The 12477-nt window shown below is 39.9% G+C and overlaps 1 protein-coding gene across 1 annotated transcript in view; it reads right to left on the reverse strand.

Annotated features, from left to right (window-relative positions):
• The window catches only part of DLEC1 (DLEC1 cilia and flagella associated protein), an 89337-nt gene that overhangs the window by 54686 nt on the left and 22174 nt on the right, over window positions 1-12477 (reverse strand). The window contains exons 4-6 of the mRNA XM_065885933.1: window positions 11059-11252; window positions 10629-10849; window positions 9517-9595 (exon numbers count right to left, since the gene is read on the reverse strand). Of these exons, the coding sequence (XP_065742005.1) occupies window positions 9517-9595; window positions 10629-10849; window positions 11059-11252 (494 nt within the window). The remainder of the gene's footprint in view (window positions 1-9516; window positions 9596-10628; window positions 10850-11058; window positions 11253-12477) is intronic.

Here is a 12477-nt window from a genome sequence, read left to right on the forward strand (position 1 = left end):
AGGAGGGAACACTCCCAAAGATATTCTATGAAGCCACCATCACCCTGATACCCAAACCAAGGACACCACCAAAAAAGAAAATTACAGGCCAATATCTTTGATGAATATAGATGCGAAAATTCTCAAAAAATATTAGCAAATATTAGCAAACCAAATCCAACAACACATATAAAAGATCATACACCGTGATCAAGTGGGATTCATCACAAGCTCACAAGAATGGTTCAACATATGCAAATCAATCAATGTGATACCCACAGAAACAAAAGACAAAAACCACATTATCATCTCAATAGATGCAGAAAAAGCATTTGACAAAATACTACATCCATTCATGATAAAAACTCTTAACAAAGTGGGTAGAGAGGGAACATATCTCAACACAATAAAAGCTATTTATGACAAACCTACAGCCAGTATAATACTCGATGGTGAAAAGCTGAAAGACTTCCCGCTAAAATCTGGAACTAGACAAGGATGCCCACTCTCATCATTTCTATTCAATGTAGTATTGCAAGTCCTTGCCACAGCAATCAGAAAAGAAAAGAAATAAAAGGTATCCAAATTGACAGGGAAGAGGTAAAACTGTCATTATATGCAGATGACATGATTCTATACATAGAAAACCCTAACGACTCTGCACAAAAACTACTAGAACTGATAAACAAATTCAGCAAAGTAGCAGGATACAAGATTAATTTCCAAAATATACAAACAGCTCATACAACTTAACAACAAAAAAGAACCCAATCAAAAAATGGGCAGAAGACCTAAATAGACATTTCTCCAAGTAAGAAATACAAATGGCCAAGAGGTAAATGAAAAGATGCTCAACATCGCTAATTATTAGAGAAATGCAAATCAAAACTACAGTGAGGTACCACCTCACACCGGTCAGAATGGTCATCATTAAAAACTCTACAAATAACGAATGCTGGAGAGGATGTGGAGAAGAAGCAACTCTCCTACACTGCTGGAGGGAATGTAAGTTGGTACAGCCACTACTGAAAATAGTATGGAATGTTCTTGAGAAAACTAAAAATAGAATTACCAGCAATCCCACTCCTGGGCATATATCCAAACAAAACTCTAATCCAAAAAGATTCGTGCACCCCTGTGTTCATAGCAGTACTATTCACAATAGCCAAGACATGGAAATAACCTAAATGTCCATCGACAGAGGAATGGATAAAGAAGATGTGGTGTGTATATACAATGGATTATTACTCAGCCATAAAAAAAGAGCAAAATAATGCCATTTGCAGCAATGTGAGATTATCACACTAAGTGAAGTAAGCCACAAAGAGAAAGGCAAATACCATATGACATCACGTACATATGGAATCCAAATTATGACACAAATGAACCTATCTATGAAACAGAAACAGAGTTATGGACATAGAGAACAAACTTGTGGTTGCCAAGGGGGAGGGGGGGGGGACGGATGGAGTCAGAGATTGGGGTTAGCAGATGTAAGCTATTATATATGGAATGGATAAACAACAAGGTCCTACTGTACAGCACACAGAACTATATTCAGTATCCTATGATAAACCTTAATGGAAAAGAATATTAAAAAAAAGAATGTATATATATATATATGTATAACTGAATCACTTTGCTATACATCAGAAATTAACACAACGTTGTAAATAAACTATACTTCAATAAAAACAAAAATCTCCCAAATTAAAAAATAAATAGAAGTTTTCATCAGTGTCAACACAAGTTTATGAAAAAAATGATACTGTTCCCAATAAAGATGTTAAAAAAAATGATACTGTAACTCCTTCCCTGAAATGTGCTAATTATGTATGATTCTCTGTGCAGTGTAAGTGGCTTCTTCCAGCCATATGTACTCAGATCTTATTCATAATCATTATGCTGTGCTTTGATTAATTTTAACATTATTTTACATATACTTCCCTATATATTTTTTAAATTAAATTAAATTTATTTTTTATACAGCAGGTTTCCCTCTATATTTAACCATTTTGCATATTTAGCGACCTAACGAAACCATCTGTAAGCTGTCATTCACCACCTTATCGAAACCCCTTGGGAAGATCTCAGACAAGACGGCAGAGTAGAAGGACGTGAGTTTAGCCCTTCTTATGAAAACACCCAAATCACAAGTAACTGCTGAACAATCATTGACAAAAAAATGCTGGAACCTACCAAAAAAGATATCCTACATCTAAAGACAAAGAAGCCACAACAAGACGGCAGGAGGGACGCAATCATGATAAAATCAAATCCCATATCTGCCAGGTGGGTGACCCACAAACCCTTTGAGAAGTACACACACACACACATACACACACACTCTTTTTTTTTTTTTTGTAGTAAAATGAGGCCCCTTTCATTTGTTCTTGATTTACCTTGCATCAGGGGCAGGCAAGGCTAAGAGGTAGACCCATATTCAAGTAATTCAGTCAGTGGACCTACTATATGCCAGCACTAATAATAAAATGATAACATAAACCTAGAAATAATCCCTGCCTGTGTGGGTTTCAATCTAGTGGGGAAGATAAATAAAATTGTGCCACAGGGACTTCCCTCTCTTAACCACCACAGTGGTTAAGAATCTGCCTGCCAATGCAGGGGACAAGGGTTTGAGCCCTGGTCCCGGAAGATCCCACATGCCGTGGAGCAACTAAGCCCATGTGCCACAGCTACTGGGCCTGTGCTCTACAGCCCATGAACCACATCTACTGAGCCCACGTGCCACAACTACTGAAGCCCACATTCCTAGAGCCCGTGCTCTGCACCAAGAGAAGCCACCGTAATGAGAAGCCTGCACACCACAAGGAAGAGTAGCCCCGGCTCACCGCAACTAGAGAAAGCCCGTGCACGGCAACAAAGACCCAACACAGCCAAAAAAAATAAGTAAAAATTTACAAAAGAAAAAAAGATTAGTAATTTGTGTTAATAAAGAAGCTTTTCAAAAAAAAATTGTGCCACAGAAGAGTAAAGACAGGAGGGGAAGATGGTCCTATGCAGCCTAAGCTCACCTCATCTACAGGCTCCACAGTGGACACTTGCAGGTCCTACAGAAATGGCTTTTGTATGTCCCTGGGAAGCCATCCCTTTGCCCCATTCCATGCCCAAACTGAAATTATTTCAGTTCCCTTTCTCTTGAGTCTTTGCCAACTTTTCCAACTGTCTTTGAAATGTGATGACCAGACACAGAAATCCCAAGCACACAAGTCCAAAAGAGAATACATAACTGTTGAGTTCAAGAAGTAAACAAAATGCTTTCTTTAACATTTAGCCTAAAAGCCTGACATCTTAGTCTGCTTTTGCTATGGGTGGATGAGAGTTCCTAAAGAATTATGGATTTGCAAGTGCTCTTTAAACTGTAAAGTACAATCCATGTGTGTGTGAAGGTATTGTTATCATTAAGAATAGCTATCTTTGCATATGGTGAGCAGAACTGGTGACTGCTAAGCTTGGTCTTGACCTGATTCCCCAGGATGGAAGGAGGCTAGCAGCAAGAGGGAAACTAGGAAAAGGAATGAGAAAAGTCTCTACATATTGCTCTTGAAGTAATCACTAGATATACTGTTAAGTGAAAAAAGCAAGGTGTGGACAGTAAGAAGGAGAAAGGGTTCAAATATATATCTACATATTTGCTTATGATTCCAAAAAGAAACAATGGAAGAACCCAAACTAATAGAAATAGTTATCTATAGAGGTAAGGAGAATTTAAGGAAGACGGGATATAAGCAGAAGTTTGAGGGAAAGTTTTTTTAAAAACAGGAAATCACAGGTAATAAATGCAGAAAGAATAACAGAATTAGAAGTCACCGTTTTATAACCCCTAATTAAAAAAAAATTCATCTAGGCAACAATCATCTAATGCTACTAAAACCATTAAATAAAACATTGATAAAAACTTTATAAAGGATGAATTAGGCTCATAAAACCTGAAGCCATTCATCACCAATAATAGGAAAACCGAGTATCACGTTCTCCTGATGGGATTCAACAAGAAATATACACCACAACCAAAGAAGTATTCTTGCCAAAAAAATTTTAAAAAACTTGAACATGAGTCTAATCAAACCTCTACATCTGACAAGTTTATAAAATATATGGAGGATAAAGGAATATGTTTAATGTCACCAAATAAAGCAATTAGCGAGAGTCAAACTGAGACAAGAAGGCAGAGTAAAAAGACTTCAGTTCAACTCCTCTCACAAAAACACCAAAATCACAACTAACTGCTGAACAACCATCAACAAAAAACCTCAAACCTACCAAAAAAGATATTCTGCACCCAAAGACAAAGAAGCCACAACAAGATGGTAGGAGGGGCAGTTTTCTGATATAATCAAATCCCATAACCACTGGGTGGGCAACCCACAAAGTGGAAAATAATTATATTGCAAAGGTTCTCCCATAGGAGTGAGAGTTCCAAGCCCCACATCAGGCTCCCCAGACTGGGCATCTGGCATCAGGAGGTGGATCCCCCAGAGCATTTGGCTTTGAAGGCCAGTGGGGCTTGAGTGCAGGAGCTCCACAGGATTGGGGGGAAAGAGACTCCACTCTTGGAGGGCACACACAAGGTTTCATGTGCACTGGGACTCAGGGCAAAGCAGTAACTCCATAGGAGCCTGGGCCAGACCCACCTGTGGGTCTTGGAGGGTCTCCTGGGGAGGTGGGGGTCAGCTGTGGCTCACTGTGGAGGCAAGGACACTGGTGGCGGATGCCCCAGGGAATACCCATCAGCGTGAGCTCTCCCAGAGGTTGCCATTTTGGCACTGAGACCAGACATCACCAAACAGCCTGCACTTCTCCAGTGCTGGGACACCTCAGGCCAAACAACCAACAGGGTGGGAACACAGGCCCACCCACCAGAAGACAGGCTGCCTAAAGACATCCTGACCCCACAGCTGCTTATAAACACAAATTTTGACACGAGCCAGCCCACCAGAAGGATATGACCCAGCTCCACCCACCAGTGGGCAGGCACCAGTCCCTCCCACCAGGAAGCCTGCACAAGCACCTGGACCAACCTCACACACCAGGGGGCAGACACCAGAGGCAAGAACTATAATCCTGCAGCCTGAGGAATGGAGGCCACAAACACAGAAAGTTAGACAAAATGAGACGACAGAGAAGTACAGCTGTTCCACTATGAGATTAGAAATCAATGACAAGAAAAAAACGAAAAAACACAAACACATGGAGGTTAAACAATATGTTACTAAACAACCAATAGATCACTGAAGAAATCAAAGAGGAAATAAAGAACTACCTAGAGACCAATGAAAATGAAAACACAATGGTCCAAAGCCTATGGGATGCAGCAAAAGCACTTTTAAGAGAGGGAAGTTTATAGCAATACACTCTTACCTCAGGAAAGAAGAAAAATCTCAAATAAACATCCTAACATTGTGCTTAAAGCAACTAGAGAAAGAAGAACAAGCAAAACCCAAAGTTAGGGACTTCCCTAGTGGTCCAGTGGTAAAGAAACTGCCTTCCAATGCAGAGGACACGGGTGCGATCCCTGGTTGGGGAATTAAGATCCCACATGCTGCAGGGCAACTAAGCCCACACACCACAACTACAGAGCCCACATACCCTGGAGCCCACGCGCCACAAGTAGACAGAGAAAACCTGCATGCCACAACTAGAAAGAAGCCTGTGCGCCGCAATGAAGATTCCACACACTGCAATGAAAGATCCCACATGCTGCAACGAAGACCCCATGTGCCACAACTAAGACCCGACACAGCCAAAAAAAAATTAATTAAAATTTTTTAAATAAAAACCAAAGTTAATTGAAGGAAAGAAATCATAAAGATCAGAGCAGAAATAAATGAAATAGAGATGAAGAGAACAATAGAAAAGATCAATGAAACAAAAAAGTCAGTTCTTTGAAAAGATAAACAAAATTGATAAACCTTTAACCAGACTCATCAAGAAAAAAAGGGAGAGGGCTCAAATCAATAAAATTAGAAATGAACAAGGAGAAGTGACAATGGACACCACAGAAACACAAAGGATCATCAGAGACTACTACAAGCAACTATATGCCAATAAAATAGACAACCTAGAAGAAATGGACAATTTCTTAGAAAGGTACAACCTTCCAAGACTGAACCAGGAAGAAATAGAAAATATGAACAGACAAATCACAGCTACTGAAATTGAAGCTGTAGTTTAAAAACTTCCAACAAACAAAAGTCCAGGACCAGATGGCTTCACAGGAGAATTCTATCAAACATTTAAAGACTTAACACCTGTCCTTCTGAAACTCTTCCCAAAAATTGCAGAGGAAGGAATACTCCTAAACTCATTCTATGAGGCCACCATCACCCTGATACTAAAGTCAGACAAAGATACTACAAAAAAAGAAAATTACAGGCCAATATCACTGATGAACATGGATGCAAAAATTATCAACAAAATACTAGCAAACCAAATCCAACAATACATTAAAAGGATCATACATCATGATCAAGTGGGATTTATCCCAGGGATGCAAGGATTTTTCAATACCCATAAATCAGTCAGTGTGATATACCACATCAACAAATTGAAGAATAAAAACCATATCATCATCACAATAGATGCAGAAAAAGCTTCTGACAAAATTCAACACTCATTTATGATAAAGACTTTCCAGAAAGTGGGCATAGAGGGAACTCACCTCAACATAAAAAAAGCCATATGACAAATCCACAGCTAACGTTGAAAAACTGAAAGCATTTCCTCTAAGATCAGGAACAAGACAAGGAGGTCCATTCTCACCACCATTATTCAGCATAGTTTTAGAAGTCCTAGCCATGGCAATCAGAGAAGAAAAAGAAATAAAAGGAATCCAAATTGGCAAAGAAGTAAAACTGTCACTGTTTGCAGATGACATGATACTATACACAGAAGAGCCTAAAGATGCTACCAGAAAACTACTACAGCTCATCAGTGAATTTGGTAAGGTTGCAGGAAACAAAATTATTACACAGAAATCTCTTGCATTGCTATACACTAACAACAAAAGATCAGAAAGAGAAATTAAGGAAACAATCCCATTTACCATCGCATCAAAAAGAATAAAATACCTAGGAATAAACCTGCCTAAGGAGGCAAAAGACCTGTACTCTGAAAACTATAGGACACTGAAGAAAGAAATTGCAGATGACACAAACAGATGGAAAGATACACCATGTTCTTTGATTGGAAGAATCAATATTGTCAAAATGACTATACTACCTAAGGCAATCTACAGATTCCATGCAATCCTTATTAAATTACCAATGGCATTTTTCACAGAATTAGAACAAAAAACTTTACAATTTGTATGGAGACACAAAAGACCCTGAATAGCTAAAGCAATCCTGAAAAAGAAAAACAGATCTGGAGGAATCAGACTCCCTGACTTCAGACTATACTACAAAGCCACAGTAATCAAAACAGTTTGGTATTGGCACAAAAACATAAATATAGATCAATGAACAGGATAGAAAGCCCAGAAATAAACCCACACACCTATGGTCAATTACTCTATGACAAGGGAGGCAAGAACATACAGTGGAGAAAGGACGGTCTTTTCAATAAATGGTGCTGGGAAAAATGGACAGCTACAGGTAAAAAATGAAATTAGAACACTCTCTAACACCATACACAAAAATAAACTCAAAATGGATTAAAGACCTAAATGTAAGGCCTGATACTATAAAACTCTTAGAGGAAAACACAGGCAGGACACTCTTTGACATGAATTGCAGCAATATCTTTTTCAATCCACCTCCTAGAGTAATGGAACTAAAAACAAAAAGAAACAAGTGGGACCTAATTAAACTTAAAAGCTTCTGCACAGCAAAGGAAACCATAAACAAAACAAAAAGACAACCCACAGAATGGGAGAAAATATTTGCAAATGATGAGACCGACAAGGGACTAATCTCCAAAATATACAAACAGCTCATGCAGCTCAATATAAAAAAAAAAACAACCAAATAAAAAAATGGGCAGAAGATCTAAATAGACATTTCTCCAAAGAAGACATATAGATGGCCAAAAAGCACATGAAAAGATGTTCAACATCACTAATTATTAGAGAAATGCAAATCGAAACTACAACCAGTCAGAATGGACTTCATCAAAAACTCTATAAACAATAAATGCTGGAGAGGGTGCGGAGAAAAGGGAACCCTCCTACACTGTTGGTGGGAATGTAAATTGGTAATATCATTATGGAGAATAGTATCGAGGTTCCTTAAAACTAAATAGAACTACCATATAATCCACCAATCCTGCTGCTGGGTATATATCTGGAGAAAACCATAATTCGAAAAGATATATGCACCCTAATGTTCACTGCAGCACTATTTACAATAGCGAAGACATGAAAGCAACCTAAATGTCCATCAACAGATGAATGGATAAAGAAGATATGGTACCTATATAGAATGAAATATGACTCAGCCATAAAAAAGAATGAAAGAATGCCATTTGCAGCAACATGGATGGACCTAAAGTTTATCATACTAAGTGAAGTAAGTCAGACAGAGAAAGACAAATATCATATGGTATCACTTACAGGTGGATTCTAAAAAAACTGATACAAATGAACTTATTTACAAAACAGAAACAGACTCACAGACTTCAAAAAGAACTTAGGGTTATCAAAGGGAAAAGGTGGGAGGAGGGATAAATTAGGAGTTTGGGATATAACATATATACATTACTATATATAAAACAGATAATCAACAAGGACCTACTGTATAACACAGGGGACTCTACTCAGTATTCTGTAATAACCTATATGGGAAAAGAAACTGACAAAGAACGTATATATGTATACGTATAACTGAATCATTTTGCTGTACACCTGAAACTGACACAACACTGTAAATCAACTGTACTCTAATATAAAATAAAAATTAAATTAAAAAAAAACAAAAAATAAAGCAATTAGCCAAATCCAGAATATAAGAAATTACAGTTTCTTCTACAAATAAATGGCATTTTTAAAAAGAAAAGGATGGAGCAGCAATTATAAACTAACGGAGAAATAAGAGGTACTTTAACCAAATGCAATGTTTGAATTCTGACTCAAAGAAACCAATTATAAATTGACTTTTTTAAAAAAATAAATAGCTAAAAATCAGATGTGGATGTATATTGGTTGATATTAAGGAATCACTGTTAATATTGCTGGGTATGATTATGGTTATTCTTTAATAGTCCTTATCTGTTAGAGATACTCATTAAAGTATTAACTGAAGAATGACATGCTAAGCTTTTCCTTAAAATACTCCAGTGAATGCATGTGCACACAGACACACATACATGAAGTTGTAAGGATAACAGATGAAATCAGATTTGCAGAATGTAGGTAACTGTTGAAGCTGGGTGAAGGGCACATGAGTGTTCTTTACAGTCTTTTCCCTAGTTTTGTGTATGGCATGTGTGTGTGTGTGTGTATGGTTTTAAAATTTCACAGCAAAGACTTTTTAAAAATAAGGAAGCAGAGTGGGATGTGTAAAGAAACCAGAGTCCTACCTCATAAACTTGTCCAATTTCATAATCCGTGAAAAATGCGATTGAGGGCTTAGCTAGAAACATTGGAGTATCAGCACAACTGTGGGAGGGCAAGAGAGGATGAGAAAGGCTGTTAGTTTCATCCATGTGACCGATTCATGGAAAACAAATACATCCAAGCCATCAAAGAGATAGGCAATGTGTCATCTGTTGGCTTTTGTTGTTATTAAGGCAGGTCACAAAAGAGTTTTACAGCAAGATCAAATCTTTGTGAAAACACATATATCTACATATTTCCTTTTCAATATGCACAGGAAAAACTCTGGAAGCTTAAACACCAATACGTTAATTGGGTTTTTAATATAGGTGCTAGTTTTCTTGGCAAATCTTTTCTGACTTTTCTTAATAAAAAGATATTTAATAAAGAAACATTAATCGTTTTAAATCCATTAAAATTATGAACCAGTGAAGCAACTCATTCCCTTCGTACGGACAATTATTTTTTTTTTTTTTTTTTTTTGCGGTACATGGGCCTCTTATTGCTGTGGCCTCTCCCATTGCGGAGCACAGGCACCGGACGCGCAGGCCCAGCGGCCATGGCTCACGGGCCCAGCCGCTCTGCGGCATGTGGGATCTTCCCGGACTGGGGCACGAACCCGTGTCCCCTGCATCGGCAGGCGGACTCTCAACCACTGCGCCACCAGGGAAGCCCCGGACAATTATTGAAATATAGCCAAAGGCACTCTCTTAAAGAAAAATAACAATTTATACTAATTATTTTTCGTTACACAGATTTTAAACATTTTTATTATCCAAGACACATGAATTTAATGTAAGGAGCACATGGCTATAGAAATGTCTCCCATTTGATCCAGACCATTCAGATATAAACAAGGGCCAACACTAATCCCTATTCCTCAAGACTCTGGCAGGTCAGAAGAGCACAACCCAGGACTCTGGGGGTGTCCAAAGGCCACGCCTGAGGGCAGCCCCAAAGCCCTGCTCTATTCGGATACTGACACCCCACCCCCAAACCTCTAGGATCCTCCAGAAGCCAAAGCAGACTCAGGACCTTCTGAGTTTTCCTCTGCAGGATCAGATTTTCTGAGAATACGAGTCAGGAAAAAACACACCTCTCTTCCAGCTCTCCATCCTGGAATTCTCCTATCAGTGCTGGCTTCTTGGGAGGAAACAGAAGAGATGTGCCTCCAAACGGAGTGTTAGGAGGGAAAAAGCGAGGGTTTTTCAGGAAGCGGTTCCGACTCTCCATCCTGGCGAGCAGAAGCCGCTCCAGCTGCCTCTGGGGCACACATAAATGGTTCATCCAGTTTTTATTCTTCGGTGAACCTGTTTTCTTTGAAACACGAGAAAAGGATAGCGTCAACGACAAGCGGGGGGGCTGTGTGTGTTGATATCTTGCCGACTTCATGATCCACAGGTGGCCAAGGACACCCTCCTCTCTATTTTGCTGTGGCTTCATCACAACGTCGTGTGTCACCAGGAGCCCCTTCCTTGTCATTGCCCTGCCTCACCGTCCACACACTCACAGGCGTCAGCACTCACCTCGGCAGTTGCTCTGGATCTGAGTTTGCCCTTAAAAGATGAGTCCCATGTCAGGCTGTCCATGGTGTAGTCTGTCTCCTCTTCAGACTGAGAGGGCATCTTCCTGCAGGCAAGCTTCTTGGTCAGCTCTTTCTTTGGGACAGAACGTTTCTCACAACTAAATGTCAGTTTTGAATATCCAGGGACTAAGGCACCTGTGGCACCAGGAAAAAAAATAAGCTACTATACCAAGGTGACGAGGTGGACGCTTCCAAGATGACTTAATGAAACCACCAAAGGCACAGTTAGCTTGGTATTCTTTTTCCCCTAAATGTTCATATTTCCTACCCCAGATGTAATTGCTCTTCAGTGTATCAATTACTCCTGGAACTTACTCTGCATCCTCGAGACTTAGGACTAGAGTGTTCATACATTTGTTCGGTTGCCAAACATGGTCAAGAACATGAGTGGACCATTGTCACGCACACGCATGTACACGTACATCATATGTGAACATGCTTTTTTAAAGGTCCACATGACAAATCAAAGTTTGTATTAGCTTTTTAATACCTATAAGATCATCTCCAAAAGGTTAAATGAGAACATTCAATATTGCTAGCAGGAATGCAATGAAACTGGTACCATCACATTTCCTAGCACAGTGCCAGGTAAATCCTCAATACACGTTAAATCCATCCTTACTGATCTACCTAAGATACTGAGTGTCCAGCCAACTTTAAAATACTAAGTGGCTTGGGACCTCCCTGGCGGTCCAGTGGTTGCGACCCCATGCTTCCACTGCAGGGGGCACGGGTTCCATCCCTGGTCGGGGAACTAAGATCCTGCATGCCACACAGTGCGGCCAAAAATGATAATCAAAATAAAAATAAAATAAAACAAAATAAAATACTAAGTGGTCGAGTACCCCACGGCACTTGGTTCTGGCCTCACTTCTCTGCATGGCCCAGGCCGTCAGTGCAACTCTTTCCTCATCAGCACCCTCAATTCTCTGGATCCCAGTCCTTCCAACCCAAATGCCTTCTCAGCTCCGGTCCCCCAGAGATCATCAGAGTCCCACTGACCGGGGCTGCTGACAAGCTCGTCTTTGGAGCCTGGCACCGCTAGGCCGCCATCCCGATATTTGGCCGTAGGATCTACATGGTGGCTCTTCTGAAATTCTACCTTGCTGCTTAAGTCCACAACACAGCCTCCCACTCCACTCATTTTCAGAAGATCTTGCCTCTACAGCACAGAAAACTGGCCCAGTATCACACACACATCCTTCTCCACCTCCCTACCCAAACTTCCCTCCACACTCAAAGTTGATCTTGGCCTGTAAGGGGTATGCAGAACCCCTAGGTCCATGTTCTGACTCCATCAGAAACTTGCTCCCTGGCTCATATGTCTTCAGACCCTCCCTGTCTTGGTTCATTCAACTCC

This window comes from Phocoena phocoena, chromosome 10, assembly GCF_963924675.1.
Source record: "Phocoena phocoena chromosome 10, mPhoPho1.1, whole genome shotgun sequence".
In the NCBI taxonomy this organism is placed as follows: Eukaryota; Metazoa; Chordata; class Mammalia; order Artiodactyla; family Phocoenidae; genus Phocoena; species Phocoena phocoena.